This window comes from Orbicella franksi, chromosome 6, assembly GCF_964199315.1.
Source record: "Orbicella franksi chromosome 6, jaOrbFran1.1, whole genome shotgun sequence".
In the NCBI taxonomy this organism is placed as follows: Eukaryota; Metazoa; Cnidaria; class Anthozoa; order Scleractinia; family Merulinidae; genus Orbicella; species Orbicella franksi.
Window position 1 is genome coordinate 17304201 of NC_138150.1, and position 18460 is coordinate 17322660.

At 39.4% G+C, this 18460-nt stretch overlaps 2 protein-coding genes across 2 annotated transcripts; one reads left to right on the forward strand and one right to left on the reverse strand.

Moving 5' to 3' along the window:
* Positions 1-1453: 1453 nt before the first annotated feature.
* LOC145491052 (josephin-1-like) lies at positions 1454-5128 on the reverse strand. The gene is made up of 2 exons (XM_081470194.1): positions 4692-5128; positions 1454-3142 (listed from the first exon to the last, which is right to left on the reverse strand). Exons 1-2 carry the CDS (start codon positions 4931-4933, stop codon positions 2851-2853), a joined length of 534 nt encoding a protein of 177 aa, XP_081326320.1. The 5' UTR covers positions 4934-5128; the 3' UTR covers positions 1454-2850.
* A 153-nt stretch (positions 5129-5281) lies between these two features.
* On the forward strand, positions 5282-16480 carry LOC145490996 (GTP-binding protein 1-like). Its single transcript, XM_081470129.1, has 13 exons — positions 5282-5531; positions 7815-8006; positions 8801-8909; positions 9680-9860; positions 10255-10463; positions 10765-10808; positions 11239-11334; positions 11459-11495; positions 12341-12542; positions 13033-13177; positions 14001-14183; positions 15160-15295; positions 15843-16480. Exons 2-13 carry the CDS (start codon positions 7827-7829, stop codon positions 16169-16171), a joined length of 1851 nt encoding a protein of 616 aa, XP_081326255.1. The 5' UTR covers positions 5282-5531; positions 7815-7826; the 3' UTR covers positions 16172-16480.
* Positions 16481-18460: the final 1980 nt, after the last annotated feature.

An 18460-nucleotide genomic window follows, 5' to 3' on the forward strand; every position in this document is an offset into this window, starting at 1 on the left:
GAACATGGTCATTTATTTCAAGGGAGCAAGGAATATTTTTGGGACGAGAAAAGTTGAGGGGGCAAGTGAAATTTTAAAAGAATCAAGGGAACATGCTACCTTCGACCCCGCTTGGAGACGCTCTATAACTTGAAATGCTGCTAAGATACGCCACGGTCTCGTTTTAAATTGAATGATACGTAAATTTGGTCTATCTTGCTCTTTCACTTCCTGAGTACTTCGGTGCAAACTATTTCACTGCAAAATACGGTTTCTGAACTGCCCAATTCCCCAGAAACCTCTTCCTCGACATTAAGTCACAATACTGTTAGCATTTGACAAGATCACTCGTGAGACAAGACATTCACACTGGTCTTAGCACAAGTTAGAGGTTCTCTGGCTTGTTTGAGAGTCTTTGCGCCAGATGGAGATCATCAGTGGAAAGTTGTGACATTGCTAATCAATAATTCCTTCTAATTTCTTCAAATTGGTGTCTGCCCGCATATAATACCTCATAAGAACTGACAGAAAAACGTTTCGTTTTACGGTCATTAGCCCTACTTTTTTCTGGGTGTGCAATAATTAATCCTAATCATTGAACCGCTTTACGTATACCTTTTATACTAGCGTTGCCCCATAAATTTAGCCGAGAGGATCCGAAAAATTGCAATTGTCTTGTTGGTTTCGGAAAATCAAAATTCATTGTGTGCATGGTCTAACGAAACAGAAATCAGCACAGAAGAAAATAATGGTTCCAACAACAAATGGAAATAAAACTATTCTAAACGCGGAAAAATTAGCGTGATAGCCAGGTCACGACTGTTTATGGTTTTGTTCCTGATTGGTTGAAAAAACTGAATCCTGTGGCTTTGATTGGCTTAAAGAGGAGCTAAGGCGCATGGGACAATATTTTACCACCACTCACATCTGGAGCTCAGAAAATACAAAACTAGACTTGAAAGGGCTGTTTCGTTGAAGAATGGAGGGTGCTGGTCAATGGACCAGGCACCAAGCGATGGAGAGAATCCTACATTGGGATGGGTGGGGGCTGGGTTCTAATTTAATGTCTGTCTATTTCCGGCTATTTTCTGAGGGTATTATCGGAAAAATTGGCGTTTGAAAAATAGTCGGGCTTATAATTCGACGATCAACGATAAACAAGAGAAACTATACAATCTTCAATTAACAGCAAAAGTGGTGTCAGTCAGTCACTCAGTCTTAAACTTTCTGACCTGTTTTCGAAATCACTTTCCGTGAAATTTCAATAGTTAGCGCCGGGTAAATTTTTTGCTCAATTTTTTTTTTTAGGGGGGGGGGGGGGGGCGAGGGGGATGGGCAGGGGCTGGGTTCTAATTTAATGTCTGTCTATTTCCGGCTATTTTCTGAGGGCATTATCGGGAAAAAAATTGGCGTTTGAAAAATAGTCGGGCTTATAATTCGACGATCAACGATAAACAAGAGAAACTATACAGTCTTCAATTAACAGCAAAAGTGGTGTATATAAGTCACAATTGTATTTTTAACAATTCTTTTAGCTCATTATAATTATGTAAAGCGCATTATATAATTTTATTACACCCACCATAATTTTCTGAATAATTACAGTAGCTCTGAAACTCCTCCCACTATAATTTATTGTTAAACGGTCATTTTAACATGCCGACTACAATTTGATAATAAACATGGTGTGTCGGAGGACTCATTCTTTAGTTATAAGCACTAAAAACTAAAATTAAGGGTGTTTTAATTGTTTACTGCACTGTTGGTATGGTAACCGTTAGCATCATGAAAATGATTGGGCATTTGTTTGATACATTTATTAGAGCGGTTTTCAAGATGAACTGTATAAACTGTGTAAACCTTAATTTAGCAATAAACCAGGTCTAACTTGGACATCACTCATATATTTACAAATAATTAGTCCTTACGGTACCTTTACAAAGAATTCCCTAAAACAGCCATTCTTCTCAAGCTTGAACACAGTGCTAGAACATTATAGATCACCCATGAATACTTGTCAGTTTGCCCTGGCAAAAGTAAATTCTGGCCAGTTGTAAATTACACTACATATTAATTTACGGAGTAATATTATACTATCATGAAACAAAAATATTTACTTCTAGTTATATTATTCAAAGTTCAGAAAACCTGACCATTTAATAACCACTTCCTCTTTGCATGTTTCAGGGAAGTTTAGATACCTGTCAACTTTTTCTAAGTCAAACTTACGAAAGTTTTGTTGAGAGTGCCATGCAACATGATTCGACCATAAACTTAAAAATCTGAATTTTCTGAAGACTTTTCACAAATTTCACGGTCTCAATCTCATGATGTGTTTCACCAAACACAATTATGTCATCCACAGTACTTTTCCTTGTTTAAAATCCGACTATTTCAGGGAGAAGCATCATTTGAAAGTTATCATTAAAAGTGTGTCAATTAAGGCTGTCATAACTCTTTCTTTAGCCAGGCATTAGACATTGGACCATAGGAGTAAGCAGGCAAGAGGTACAAGCTTTAGACTAACAAGTGTCAAACTCCTGCTTATTAAGACATGAGAGTTACCAGGTATAACATTGTAAGATGAGTCATAAAGCAATACTATTATTGGTATTCTTATTGTCGTCATCATCATCATCATCATCATCATCAACATCATCATTTGCCATATAATAACAAAAGAATTATTTACATTAATGACATGACAAGGCGAGGTGATCTCCAAAAAGCTTCAAGGCGTATAGTGGAGGCTGCAGTCTTAAATATATTTTAAATTTTTAGCTTCGTGTACCAGGAATGTGCATCCATAGGACCCAAAGAAGTGGCCAGGTATTTTGCATTAATCTATGTATTAGATTAGATAAAAATATATTATAGTCTTTTCCAAAGACTGTTCTTTGCTACACTGTTTTGAACAATGACAAAAAGTTGGACAGCTGGTTGAGACAAAAGTTCTGATAAAAACTCAACAAGTTTCTCTTCATTGCCAATACACTGAGGAGATGAGAGTTTGGAGTCCAAATTATAGTAATTTTCATTTATTTTCCGAACTGCAAACCAGTGAGGTCTCTTGATAGGTACCTCTAGCCAAACAAGATTAACACTTGATGGTTTATTCACCACAAATCCAAAGATCTGCAGAAGTTCAAGCCTGTCAAGACCTCTGCAATGATGAGAAAAAATCAACATGTACTTAAAAAAATATCTACTGTAAATGCATGACTGACTAACTGACTAACTTAAGCAAATAAATACATCAAAAAATAAATAAATGAATCAAGATAAATCAATCATTCTTGAAACACATGTTCCTGATTATTCAAAGAGGAATAAGAAACCAGTCAGCTGGTCCTGGTAATTCAAAGGGTGAATATTGCTTTTCTGATAACCAAATAAATTCATATCCAGCTGCCTGCCTTCCTTATCTGCAACCCCCCCCATTGAGGGTCTAGGAAATCTAAAGCGGCCTTCACATGGCAAACTAAAGTTGGCAAACTCAAGTTGGTGTGTGTGAACGGCACGAATACAGTCGGCAAACATGTTGGCAAACTGTTGGTGACAAATAGAACTTGCCTCTATTCTTGCCAACTTTTTCACCAACTTTTCAGTGTTGTTAAACTCGTATCTGATGTGTGAACGATTGGCAAACATGTTTTGTTGACTGTCAACCAATCAAAACACGGGCTCTATTCATGTGATTTATTTGTGTGACACTTCACAAAATGGCAGACGCAATTTAAGATGAACATGAGGCCACTTTTAAATTTATCGAAGAGGTTGACAATTGTCCGGCTGTGTGAGACGTTTCATCTGTAGACTACAAGGACACTAAAAACAAACAAAAGAAAATGGAGGAGCTAGCGGACAAACTGGGTTTCGTCCAAACCTTTTAATGTAATAATTAAATGAATGCGCGCTCTCTGATTGGTCAATCAGCTATGGTTTATTGTGCCAGTAAACTCATGGAAATTTTGCATGTCTTCTGAATTATTATATAAAAGCAATAGACCACAAGTTTTTATGGTTTATAGGCTGATAAACCACTTGGGATGTTGGAAGAACACTCGAAGAATTAGTAAATGACTCGCCTGTGGGTCGTGAGTTACAAATTCTTCTCGTGTTCTTCCAATATCCCGCATGGTTTATCAGTCTATAAACCATAAATACTTGTGGTCTATTGCTTTACTATTTCTCCACCGTTTTCTGTTTCTTCTCTTCTCTTCTTCTGTTTCACTGTTCTACGTGAGTGTCACTGCACTAAGTCAGCCATGTTGCAAATTACCACGTGTTGTGATTTGATGCGACTTTGACGTGTGAAGGTATGAGTTTGCCAACTTTTTGAAGTTTGCCAACACGAGTTTGCCAACTTACCTTTGCTGTGTGAAGGCCGCTTAAGGGGGAGGCAGGGGGTTAAAAGACCATTTAATGATTTATGAGAGGGCAACTGTGTCTGTGACTTCGATCTTTCATAAATTCTGAAGGGGAACCAGGAAGTTTGTTGGCACTTTCACCTTCCTCTCTTGGGGGGGTAAAAAGTTTACTTTTCTGAGGAGTAAAATCAAAACTCCAATGGAGGGAGGAGGGGTTGCAGATATTAAATGGAATGATACGTTCAACATCACCCTGTTCAACTTAGAAGGAGAAGAGAGCTAAACATAGCAGGCGTCTAAAGATAATTGTTATTTTCAGCATTAACAGGCTTAACAACTTACAGTCTCTTATCGAACCAAAGTGCTTCATATTCTCTCAACTGTAAGGCCGCCATCAAAACGTTGACATCATAATTTCCTAAACCAAGCATGTTTTTATGAGGATTAACAAAAGCATCTGGGCTAAGGTTGTAGCTAATAGCATCTAGATCTGCCTTGCTGTATGCATTCTTCTCCTGGAAAAGATTGTTTAGAGTATGAACTGCACAAAGCATTTGTCTCTGGCGCTCATGGTAAATTTCCATCCTGATTTTGGATCATATTATATCAATTATATAGCTCATGGGCAGATAGCCCGCTGACTACAAGAACCGTAGCAGTCTCACTCGATCCAGTCGCTCCCATCCCCATTGTGCCCAGGATCGCTAAGATAAAGTCGGTTGTGTTGTTTTTGTTGTTCTTTTATATTATAGTCTTCAATTCCGCGTTAAAGTGTTCTCGAAAAATAACGCTAGATTACTGTTTTTTTCAAAGGATACCCTTCAAAACTACCATTAAAATTCAAACACTTCATGGTGTTCCAAAGAGTCCAAAGAGGCCTGGGGACAATCAAACGTGCAGTACGCAAGCGTGACCGGCTGATGAAATTTGGCTGCACCGAGAAAACATAAATTGTTATTGTTTTTGCCGGGCTGTGTTGCACCACACTTTCTCAGCTAGCGAGACTTTTGTGAAATCAAGAGTATAAAACCGAACCTCTCACTGTCAGTCTGCAGAACTTCGCCAGTGGACCTCAGCTCGCATAACAAAAGAGACTTCCACTGTTCAAATAGCTTTCCTGGAAATTCAATTGTTGCAAATGATGGTTCAAGATTTCTATTTTTCGTAAGGAGTGGTTTTCAGGTAAGCAAAATGAAATTTTACAAGTTGGTTTTATGCAGAGACAGCCCAAGGTCGAAATATCAGCATTCTATTGTAAGGATGTTTTGGAGAAATGGTATAATTCCTGTATAATTCTAAGCCTGAATAACCTATATATATGAACCATCTTTGAACGGAAAATAGTTAGCCTGAATTTAGTCATTTGTTTCTTTATTTCGTCTATGGTTTCTGAGATGATTTATGGCCATATAGATGGGTTTTTCAAAAAGCAAACTGAGTATTCTTTCCCTTGGCCTGGATGTGGCTCGAGCTTTATTTGACCCCTAAAAGATATCACTTAAAATGGAAATTACAATTGTGTTTATTATTATTATTTCTTTGAGTGTGCCCTAAAAAATACTCTGATGGCTAAAATTGTGGCGTATTGGTTAGCTTGCTCTCCAGATCAAGCAGTCTGGGTTTGAACTGGTAGCTGGGGTCATTGCGTTATGTTCTTGAGCAAGACACTTTACTAGACACGGTGCCTCTCTACCTGGGGAATTTAATGGTGAGGGGTAACCCTGCAATGGACTAGCATCCCATCCAGGGATTAGAAATACTCCGACCTACAATCATGGACAAAAGCAGTTGAGGCAATCCCTGAAAAAGACCTGTTTCTTTGAACAGGTGTATTTTTCAATCTCCAATTTCAGATTTTGACCCCCTCTCTCCTTTTCAATGTTTTAACCATGTGACAGTGTCCACGGAGCGTATGTGAACATTGAAAAGGAGAAGAGGGGTGTTTGGCTATCAACAAAAAAGATGTTTTTTGAAATTATAGAAGGACGCCAATAGAAAGCGTTTGTTTTGCTCAAATGTGTCAACACTTAAGTCCATGATTGTCTGAAATTGCCTTTCAGCGAAAATAAATAGAAATTGTAGTATATATGTGTTGAAAATACTGAAATACCATAAGTATTGCAATAGAAACCGTCTAGTTGTAGTTTAGATCAGGGTTTGGAGGTTTAAGAACAGTACAGAGTAGTTTTCCACAGACTCGTTTCAAGTCTCTGCGTATTAGTGGCTGCTTTATTTCGCTGCAATATTTAGTGGTCTTGCTAAGCACAAAGTGAGTCCACACACATTAGAAAACAGTAAATCATGTTTGTAAGATAATATGGCAAAGAAAAGACCCAAATTTATGTCCGTGTAGATTTTGATTCGCAAAATTTGTCTGAGTGATTTTGCTGATAACAAACCCAGTGATTGAACTCAGCAGCAGAAGTCTGGCATGACACAAGCTATTGCCAACAATGCAACAGTTCTCAGGAACAGTTGTCACCCATAAAAATCAGATTTTCTGCTCCTTTCCTTGATGTTGTTAGCAGAATATATGCCCTGAGGTGGCTTTGCAACGATTCACAATGGTTTACAATGGTTCACAGCAGTTCACAGTGGTTCACATACCAGAAATAAAGAATATCTTTTATGTTTTTTAATTGGGGATGTGAACCGTTGTGAACTGTTGTGAACCATTGAAATCTAAAGTCTTGTTTCGTGTGAACTGTAAAAAAACAGAATTTACGAAAAAAACATATTTTTGCCTTTCTGCATCAATGGCTCCTCAAAAACCATTTTGTGAAATAATTCTCGCCAATAATTAACCTCTGTAACGTAATAATAATATTGCACTCTACTGGTACGCGACAGGATTTATAGTTTGCTAAACAATGATGCTATGTACTACTGAGTAGACGGAACAGTGATGATGCTGGGAACACTTCACAATGTGTAAAATATAATTCAGACAATCATGAACAAAAGCAGTTGAGACACTCCCTGAAAAAGACCTGTTTCGTTGAATAGGTGTGTTTTTCAATCTCCAATTTCACATTTCGACCCCCTCTCCCTTTTCAATGTTGTAACCACGTAACAGTGTCCACAGAGCACATTTGAACATTGAAAGGGGGAGAGGGGGATTTGGCTATTGGCAAAAAAGATGTTTTTTTTTAAATTACGGAAGGACGCCGATAGAAAGCGTTTGTTTTACTCAAATGTGTCAACACTTTTGTCCATGACTGTAGTTACTTCATGCCACTGAAATGGGGGATAAGCATAAGCTCCTGCCTGATGGGCCACTTGGTTGGACTTTTGTCCTGAACATCCCTAGTGAAACCAAAATCCTTGATTTATACCCCTAAGTGAGATGATATGGAAAGATACATATGATGATATACCCCTTAAGTGAGATCATATGGAAGTCCTTCTATCCCAGAAAACATGTGGGAGGCAAAGTCAAATATAAATGTCCTGATTTTTATTCAGGTGTAAAAAAGAATGAGTGCTGCTGCAGAGACCATAAATGTCGAGGAGAAATTCTCAGGATCCTCACTGACTAGTGCTCAAAATGGATCACCAGATGGTGCTGACAACCTGTTTGCTCCGGATGGTGATGGCGAGTTTTACCTTGAGGATGGTGGCACTTTAAATGGCAAAGAACAAGGAGTTGATCCAAGGGTATGACATATACCATAATAATTATTGTAATACATGGCTACTAATCATTAGGGTACAAGCTTTCCCTCTTTTCCCTTTGTTTGTCATTAGAGAAACAATTAATACAAATTAAAAGTAACAGGAAAAATAAACCTGACCATTTCCAGGTTAATGAGAAGGTGGTGTGGAGAATATAAAAAGTAATCAACAAAAAGCTGTACTCCTCATCATTATCATGGTCGTTATCATCCTCCTCATCATCATCAAGATAATCATTTTGTGTTCTTTACTCCTTGTTGTAAAATGTTAGGGATAAGGTTTCTGCAGAATTTTTCCAGTAGATCCAATGCGTTGATGAAAATTGACCACAAGAAACCTACAACCTAGCCACAAGCTCCCCAAACAAATTTTTAACAAAGTTCTGGGTACACTGAGCAATATTTTAGTGGAGTAATAGATGTGTTTACAATGAGAATAACATAAAATAAAAATACTGAATAAAAGAATAATAGTAGGAATGGGTTGGCAGGGAATGCAAACAACATGCCAAGTCTACTCACAATGTCATGCTGGAAGATCAAACAAACTAAGAAAACCAAGCAAGTGAAACTGCTGACAGTTAATAATGGTGAAGTGGACAATAAGGACTGCCTATCAACCAGCCTATCAACCCCCCAGTGTCTATCTACTGCTTGATATGCTAATAGCCAGGAATAAACTCTAACAAGAGCCATCTGCAGAACCCTTTAGTCTAATAATGCTTGCTTAATAACAAATTACAAATAACATGTAACTCTACTTTGGTGTTGCTGTAGGTGGCCTTGATCAGTCCTGATGATGAACAGTTTGACTTTTTACTTCATAAACTAAAGGAGAGGTTGGATGAAGGACATGGAGAGACTATCTATGAAGTTGGAGTTGGAGGTAAGGAGCAGCCAAATCCTTGGCAGTAATGAACTGCTAGCACAGTGCATGTAATCACTCTGGCAAATTAGAAATGACACAGACAATCGAATCAACACTTGATAAGAAGTAAATAATGAAAATCATGGTATGGGCGTGAAGTTTTGTACAGCGACCACTTCCACTTTCTTTTGCTGACATTCCTTCGTGTTATTGTCAGTTGACTGTAAGTGAAGTACAGCAGTAGATATAAGAAATAAACAATTTATTAACACTAAAGGCGAGGAAAGAGAAAGAAGCAGATAAATGTGCTAAATGTGTTTAATTAGCACTTTTATCAGACTGCTTCTTTCCTTTCCTTGCCTTTACTTTGAACTTCACTTACAGTCAACTCGCAACAACAAACGTGGGCAGGTCAGCAAAACAAAGTGGGAGTGGTCAATGTACAAAAAATTCGAGCTCATTCCATGGTTTTTGAGATTTTTGTAGTATGACATACTCACTGGAAAGTCATTCTCACAAGCCCTTCCAGATTTCTTACTAGCATCCTTGACTGATTGAAAATTAAATTAATACAATAATTTCATGTTTTACATGTTTATACCAGCCCTTTATTTACATGTGTATAAAAGTGATTATGATTACGTAAATTGCAGTTAAAGGATGCAAGTGGTAATGATTTCTGTAGTCATGAAGTAACTGTAAGAAACACATTCAGTTCTAAATATAATATGAGAAACTAATAAACTATTAACCACAAGGTACATGTTTGTCTTCAAAATGTCCTGTAGATAGTACACCAAGTGGCCTCAATGCAGAGGATTTGAAAGCTTCAGTGGACTCCCTGAAACTGTTATCCGAAGCCTGTGATGCCGACATTGTCTTGCTTAGAGAGAAATCAGCAGAGGAAGGGACTGTTGCAGAGTATCTTGTGCGCAACAGGGCAGATGAAAGTGATTTTATGGAAGTGAGGTGAGTATCTTTTGTTTATGTAAGTGGAAAACATCTTAATTGTTTGTCAATTAAGTTTACACTTGGCCCTTTCCCTATTGGGCTTAAGTGAACTGTAGCTGTTTAATGACAACTGTAAAGCAATACCAGTTTCTTTTTGTGGTACTGTTTATTTTGCTGTGCCAGGTGGTTTCAAATTTTAGGTCTGTTGAATGAATCTGCAGGCTAGACTTTATAAACATTCAGTTGAAAGCTATGACTTTACTTTCAGCACTTAACATGATGGATAAAATGTGCATTTTCCTTTTTTCTGTGAAAATTTGTCAAACATTTTCTACATAACTAAACTTGACATTTACTTTTTGGTGAGAATTTATATTAATTTATTATTAACAATAACCTTTTTATCAATCAGAGTGGCTGTGGTTGGTAATGTGGATGCAGGCAAAAGCACCTTACTGGGTGTGCTGACTCATGGGGAACTAGACAACGGACGAGGCATGGCAAGACAGAGGCTATTCCGCCACAAACATGAGATGGAATCAGGAAGAACCAGTAGTGTGGGAAATGATATCCTGGGTTTTGACAGCAGAGGAGACGTTGTCAACAAGCCTGATACTCATGGTAAACAAGACAAAAAATCTTTTTGTGCTTCAGATTAAAAAATCTGCTGTGTGGACAAGCAACTGTTTTTGACTACTTAGCCAGTGTGACTGTGTTCACAAATCAGAAATTTCATGAGAAATAAACATTCTCTTATGTCAGTAGTACATGACTACAAGTACTTCTAAAATAATGTATTTACTAAAACCAGTAATGTTATTAATGACTGTACTCAACTGTAAAAATCTTCAAAATGTTGTTCTAATGTAGTGCTTGTGCAAATCTGTGTACTATTTTATTCATGCTTTTATTTTAAATACAGGAGGAGGGCTTGATTGGTCCAGGATATGTCAGAAGTCTTCAAAGGTTTGTGATTTTTTGCCTTATGTAATGCATGATACCATATCAGAGCAAAAAAAACTTTTTTTACATTTCAGCATTCACTCATCTATCAGACCGGTACTTTCCAGATAATGGTGGCCCCAACATAAAATCCACTGAACAGATCCAAAAATACATGGTTAACAATATGTTGCCTTCTATAGAAGCAACAAGAGATGAGGTTTTTATTTCTGTCTGGCTTGTACACGTCAGATCCAGTTTGTGTTATGTTTATTCAGTCAGTTAAGCATTTTGTGTAAAACATTATGATTGTGTCCTGGCCACTAGAATGAATCACGTCTGATGACATGGTCTGAGTGCTTGACTTTTCAAGGCGAAAAATAACTAACGGGTTACAGACAGGTTTTCAGGATAAATGCTAACTAAGGTTTTTTTTTTAATCTTTTTTTCTTAGGTGATCACTTTTATTGATCTGGCTGGGCATGAAAGATACCTGAAAACAACTATCTTTGGAATGACTGGTCACGTTCCAGACTTTGCTATGCTGATGGTCAGTAAAAAATGTTTTCCATATTTGAATTTTGAATGACTTTCCGTGGGCTATTATAAAGGAAACCACAAATTTTTATTGTTAATATATTGTTCAAAGGCAGCTTTGTTTCTTACTCGTGTAGATTGGATCAAATGCAGGAATTATAGGCATGACAAAAGGTAAAACTGTGTATTGGTTTGTGTCTTAAGAATAATAAACCATCACTATAGTTATACAGGGAAGTGCGGTGGCCTCATGGTTAGTGCCCTCGTCTCCAGATCAAGCAGTCCCCCCACCCCCCCCCCCCCATCCCCATCCAGGGGAAGTAGAAATACTCCTGGTCACTTCATGCTACAGAAACCAGGATAAGCTCTGGCCTGATGGGTCACTTGGCTCGTAAGCAGACTTTACCTTTACCGTGTAGTCACACAGTGCATGCTGTAGCTTTTTGCAGGCATTATGTGCCTACGATGCTGGATATCTTCTTGGTAGCTCATTACCTAGTTCAAAGGTGAAGCTGTTGATTAAACACTGCTTTTACTTCTATGCTGGGTAGCTCCATACACACAATATCCATACACACCCCAAGGAACTTCCAGAGTGGAGGTGGGTTTCAAATGCTTAAGTTTTGAAGCTAAACCAAAATTTTCAGAGGGGTTGGGGGATTCAAAACCAAAACTCCTTCTTTGTAAGGGGTATGAATATTTTCATGAACATGATATTAATTCACAAGATCTTACTATAAACATTGTGGCAACTTACACAAGTATTAACAAGTAAATTAACAATTAAAATGTCTTGCCCAAGAACATAATTCAATGACCCTAGCCATCGGCTCAAAGCTGGACCGCTGGATCTGGATTCTGTCCAGTGCGCCAACCATCACATGAGCACCCTTAAAACCTCATAGTGGAGGTGTATAATATGATGCCTTGCAAGTTTTTTTTTTTGCCATTGGTATTACTGTCGATGATCTCCTAAATCTATTCTGCTGTTTATTTGTATGAACTCTTCTTCCCTTCAGAACATCTTGGGCTTGCACTAGCACTTAATGTTCCTGTGTTTGTGGTGGTGACAAAGATTGACATGTGTCCACCCAATGTACTCCAAGACACCATGAAACTTTTAGCAAGGATTCTGAAGTCTCCTGGTTGTCGTAAAATCCCCGTCATTGTGCAAAACACTGATGATGTAGTGGTTTCGGCAACAAACTTTGTTTCTGAAAGGTATGTACATGCACTGCAAGTGTCTTTGTTTGTTATTGAATACAAAGTTTGCATATTTCATGTAACAACGTGCGATCAGGTTGAACGTATTGGTTTCTTTATGATTGTTACAAAATCAAAACCAGAGCAATAATTGCAATAATTGATTGTGAACAATCAATTGTTGCAAATGCAAATGCAAATAATGGTGCCATTGTGACAAAATCAGTTGCACATATCAGTACGTTAGCTACTTAAATTTAAGGGCACAGCAAGTGCAAAGTAGACTCAAAAATTACCTTAGAAAGTCGGTCAATAACCTCTATTCCCCCCATCCATTTACGTTATTCAATGTTGCTTTGAGTGTTCAGATAATAATTATTGTTACTTATGATTTCTGTTTGTAAACTCGTACGACACAATTACGATCGTGATCAGCATCACGATCACGTTCACGTTGACGATTATAATCACGATGACTGTCATTTATTCTAGTGATTTTTTTTCTTAGGGTGTGCCCAATATTCCAGATTTCCAATGTGACTGGTGAGAATCTTGACCTCCTGAAAATGTTTCTCAATTTGCTTTCAATCCGTGCACATTTCAAGAAGGATGAGCCCTCTGAGTTCCAGATTGATGACACCTACTCAGTACCGGTGGGTGGGAGCTTTGTTAACACTTTTTTTATTCTCCACTCTACTCCTACTAGAGAATGAGAAATAAACATGTCTTGTGTGATTTTGTTTCATTATGCCCACAGTGTTGTCTTTTTTACTCGGTAAGCGATAATTTTTAAGATAATTTTTAAGAAATTGATCGCTGGTTCAATCGATGTGGATGCGAACTTGGCAGGTGCAAACTCGTTCGGCTGCGAAACCTCCAGCTACCCTGTGTCCAGACATGCAATATAGTATCTTGAACTTGTTTAATTCATGTGCAAATGCATAATGCATTTGAAATTAAAAGGGAGAATGAAAACGTGGACAGAAGTTTTGAAAGAGTTTACTGTGGGCTGATTATTTATGTCTGAACAAAACACTGTAGTATCTTATTCTCTTCATGCCATTGCATAGGCCAACAGAAGGTCTTTACTTATTCCAAAATACTTATGTCTTTAAATTTCTTGTGATACTTGTTAGCGATTTTTGAGCTCTTGTGTCGCCTTTGGAAGGGTTATTTCCACTTGCCTTTATCCAAGTAAAACACTGATCGTTTTTTTTTTTTTTTTTTTTTTTGCAGTTTAGGCCCCGCCCACACTACGCCGGAGAAATTTGATCACGGTGCTTTCACTCTAAAAACGCATCAAGTGTTTTCTGTCCACTAATCGCCGGACAAAATGTTTTTCGTCCACACGAAAACGTAAAGCCGACGTTTTCAAATTCCTCCGGTTTGAAGAGCGTTTTCAAAATGCTCCGCTTTCTTAACGGATTAGTGTGGAGGGAGCCTTAATCAAGAAAAGTTTTTCTCTGTTGTACCTAGGGTGTTGGAACAGTAGTGTCAGGCACGTGTCTACGAGGAACCATTCGACTGAATGACGTCCTACTTCTCGGCCCAGACCCTCTAGGACAGTTTCAGCCAATCACGGTCAAGACAATACATCGCAAGAGAATGCCAGTGAAAGAACTTCGTGCAGGCCAAACGGCATCATTTGCTTTGAAAAAAGTATGTATTGAAATTGTACCGCTGTCTTGTCCTCTCCATTATAATCATGTGAAATGTCCTGGTTGTAAAATTTTGTGGAGAAATCGGGCTTGTCAAATCTATTTTTAACATTTTATCTCATCTTCAAGGTGGGAATCGTGGTTTGCTAGTAGAAAGTTCAGGCGCGGATTTAGGATAAATGGTTACTGATTTCCGAAACGACGAGTGCATTCTAGAGGGATCCAGGGCCATGCTTTCTTAGAAAGTGTTCTAGATTTTTTTATCCGTTAAGTTCGTTTTGTGGCGTTTCTGAGTCATTCTTAACTTGATCTGACCGATTTCCCCGGAACGGTGGAAACTGGTATGAATCCGCGCCTGAAGTTGGGTTTTGGCGGAATAGCCTTTTTCACAGTGGAGAAAATTAATTTCCTTTTACTAGAAGAAGAAAAAAAAATTGAGTAAACTACTTCACAGCTATCCAAATTACTACTGTATTTCTGCATAAAGGCTATGTACTGCGAAAAACATTTTGTTGGAAAATCTTTTGCGAACTGCGACCCGGGCTTCTAGTTTTAGCGACATTTGCGTGGGCATGAATTCAATATTATGCCTCTCCTCCGCGGAGGCTCAAAAGGGTTTATTCGGGCGGGGAGAATCCGCTGAACGATACGAATGCAGGGGCAGGCTTACGTGAACTTTGCGTCTGCACACACCTCGCACAGCGGCCCTGTGAAACCCTCTGCGGAGGAGAGAGACATTATGCGACTGAACTCAATAGGGGGAAATTGTGCAACCGTTGTGAGTACGTGCAATGCATCATTGTTGCACAACTATTAGGAGTGAGAAGATGTTGTTTGTATATTTACCAAAATTCAATCCACGTTCTCGTTTCTTGTTTATAGTAACATAACATTCCAGAAAATTTTCTAGAGTCCAGGTTGTAACAGTACCTAGTTAACTAGATCTTTTTCGCTAAGTTTGTGCTTTTTTAAATCAGATAAAAAGATCGCAGATCAGGAAAGGAATGGTTATGGTGGATAAACAAGTCAAACCACAAGCATGCTGGGAATTCGAAGCCGAGGTGTTGGTACTACATCATCCAACAACTATCAGTACAAAATACCAGGCCATGGGTCAGTACTGGGACAACTGGATCACGCTACTTGTAATGGCAGGAAGTTTAAAGCGATACGATTCGTTACCACGAAATCTTTTGTCGTCATTCGCTGAATAGCGGGAGTATTTTTTTTTTACACAGAACTGTTTAACGGAGCCATTTAGTTCGTCTTCCGTCGCATGCTTCCACAGCACACACATTGACGCTTTCGACAGCACAACTTCCAAGCAATTGCAGGTCGTATTCCACATATGAACGCAGTTTCGAAGATAGGTGTTGCAGTGCGAGTAGAAATAAACCAAGCGCGGGAAAATGGTTTTGGTTTGACTTCTGATTGGTTGAAAAAAAAGCCTGTACGCTTTGATTGATTACTCCGGTGTGGCAAAGCGAACAGGTCTAAACCAAGCGTGGGATGATGGTTCTGGTGATTGGTTGAAAACAACAGCGTGTTCGCTCTGATTGGTTACACAGGTGTTGCGCGAAGTCTTTGTATGTAGCAGTTACCGAGCTCAGTCAATCTAAATTTAGTGAGTAACCAATTATACTCTCTTTTTCTTTTTCAGTCCACTGCGGAAGCATGCGGCAAACAGCCACGATAATTCACATGGATAAAGAACATCTACGGACAGGAGACAAAGCCATGGTTCGTTTCCGCTTTATAAAGCAACCAGAATTTGTCAAACCGGAAACGCGAATGATCTTCAGAGAAGGAAGAACGAAAGCTGTCGGTACAATACAGCGGATAGACCCTACTGCGCATCCTCCGCCGCTTGTTGGCGGGAAAGTGAAACATCGCGGACCAGGCAGAGGTACTCAACAGTCACGTGACAAAGGCAAAGAAGGAACCAGTGGGCAAGCGTCGTCTAACTCGGAAAGAACAGGGAAAAAATAAATCTACAACACACGCGTGTGCTTTTAGTGACGTAATATCCTCTGAAAATTATTTTATTTTTAAATTTTAGTCGTTAATCTTCACTATAGTTTTATCCTATTTAAATTTCAAAAAAAGACATTGCGATCATGTCGCAATTTAGGGTTTTTTAAAAGTTATCTTCTTTCTTCATTCGTGTAGTTTTAGGATTTGTGTTTGATCGTGAGTTTTACGATAATTTATGCAACAAACCTGCACATCAATTAAACTTAAGCGAAAATCCGTTGTATCTCGTAACTTATAAACATAACCGACGGTAAGCATATGAAAAAGTTTTAAAAAACTCGGCAATCTGTGTTAGTTTTTATGTTTTCGACTTTGTTTGATCACCTACTTGCAGAAGACATCGCTTGACGTACCTAGAAGGCTAGAATTGGCTAGAATAAGTTGGTACTTTTCGGGTTTTCGTGTACCAGCTCCCGCGGGTATATGTTCTTATTTGCCTTAAATTCCCTGAAAAATTGATGACCATGAGTAGCCGTTTTATTTTACTTCTATCTTTACTCTATCTTTAATTGTCACTGTTGTGGGAACACGGCTTTTTATTCGCTCATGCACTAGCCTGCAGAACAGGCGGAATACCGGGGCAGTCAGCGAGACGAGATACACAAGCGCGGAGCGCGACCACAGGCGCGGAGCGCGACCACGAGCGCGGAGCGCGACCACGAGCGCGAAGCGCGAGACGAAACAAATTCGTCTCGCGCTTCGCGCTCTTGTATCACGTTTCGCTCTCTGCCCCGCTAATCCGCCTGTTCTGCAGGCTACTCATGCACATGACAGAGTGGCGGATCCAGGCGGTCGGACTGGGGGAGAGGGGCTCCCCGGGGCCTAACCTGCAATCATAACTTTGATATAACTAAACTGAAAGAAGATATCCGCAATTCTCAGCTATATCAAGACCCGCCTAATGATTTGAACATGCTGCTCGACTGTTATGACACGACTTTAAGATCACTATTAGATGATCACGCGCCCGTTTGTTCTCGTCATGTCTCCACTCGACCCAGGCCCCCATGGTTCAATGAAGACATAATTCAGGCTCGTAGAGACAGGAGGAAGGCCGAGAGAAGATGGAGGGCAAGTGGTCTCCAAGCAGATCTTGTAGTATTTAAAGCTAAGCGAAATTATGTCATACATTTGATGAATGAAGCTAGATGTACTTATTACAAGGAATTCATTGACGAGAACAGTTCGGACCAATCAAAGCTGTTCCGGGCTAGCAAGAGCCTACTAAATCTGCAAGCGGACAAGTCTCTCCCACCTCACACTGACGCCTCTGTTCTTGCAAATGAGATGGGTGAATACTTCATCCATAAAATAGTGGCTATTAGATCAAAGCTAGCTGGTGACACGGTCTCGCCTGCGGTTACTGAGCGGGCGCCTCACGGTTCATCGAGTAGTGATGACCTTGTCACGCTATCAGAGTTTCAGCCTCTCTCCGAAGAGGCTGTAAGGAAGATGGCTGTGGCTTCTATGAAGACATGTACTCTGGACCCTCTTCCATCATCCATCTTGTTGGTTTGCATAGAGGAGTTACTTCCAGTGATTAGTAGGATGGTGAACGTATCACTAGAGAATGGCTACTTTGCAGATGACTGGAAAAGGGCAGTAGTACATCCTCTGCTCAAAAAATCTGGTCTTCAATTGATAAACAAGAACTTTCGGCCTGTGAGTAATTTACAGTTCACGTCCAAACTCACACAGAAAGCGGTTGCAGTACAATTACAAGAGCACATGCTAGTCAATGGCTTGTTTCCAGAATTGCAAAGTGCTTACCGCCAACATAATAGCACTGAGACCGCACTACTCAAGGTGAAGAACGATCTCCTAATGGCGATGGATAAAGGTCAAGTTACGCTGCTGGTGCTTCTCGACTTAAGCTCTGCATTCGACACCGTCGAACATGAGATCCTTCTGGAACGATTGAGGTCAACAATTGGATTGCGGGGGAAAGTACTTTCATGGTTTGAGAGTTACCTTAAGGGCAGATCGCAGCAAGTGTCTATCAACGGAACTCTCTCAAAGCCGTTTGATTTGAAGTGTGGAGTTCCTTAAGGATCGTGCCTGGGCCCGCTTTTATTTACCATCTACGTGAGTAAGCTGTTCCAGATTCTAAAACACCATCTGCCCTCCGTTCATACTTATGCTGACGATACTCAGTTGTATTTGTCATTTAAGCCCTCTGACTCTTCCAGTGAAGTCGAAGCTGTATCGGCCATGCAGAAGTGCATCTGCGATGTCCGAGCATGG

What these genes read in the sequence shown, in the direction of transcription:
- LOC145491052 (XM_081470194.1), bottom strand. Translation starts at nt 4,933, where the DNA reads ATGGAAATTTACCATGAGCGCCAGAGACAAATGCTTTGTGCAGTTCAT. An exon ending in CTTTGGTTCGATAAGAGACT is followed by an intron (nt 3,143 to 4,691) that starts GTAAGTTGTTAA and finishes TCATCATTGCAG; the next exon opens with AGGTCTTGACAGGCTTGAAC.
- LOC145490996 (XM_081470129.1), top strand. Translation starts at nt 7,827, where the DNA reads ATGAGTGCTGCTGCAGAGACCATAAATGTCGAGGAGAAATTCTCAGGA. An exon ending in AACAAGGAGTTGATCCAAGG is followed by an intron (nt 8,007 to 8,800) that starts GTATGACATATA and finishes GTGTTGCTGTAG; the next exon opens with GTGGCCTTGATCAGTCCTGA. An exon ending in CTATGAAGTTGGAGTTGGAG is followed by an intron (nt 8,910 to 9,679) that starts GTAAGGAGCAGC and finishes AATGTCCTGTAG; the next exon opens with ATAGTACACCAAGTGGCCTC.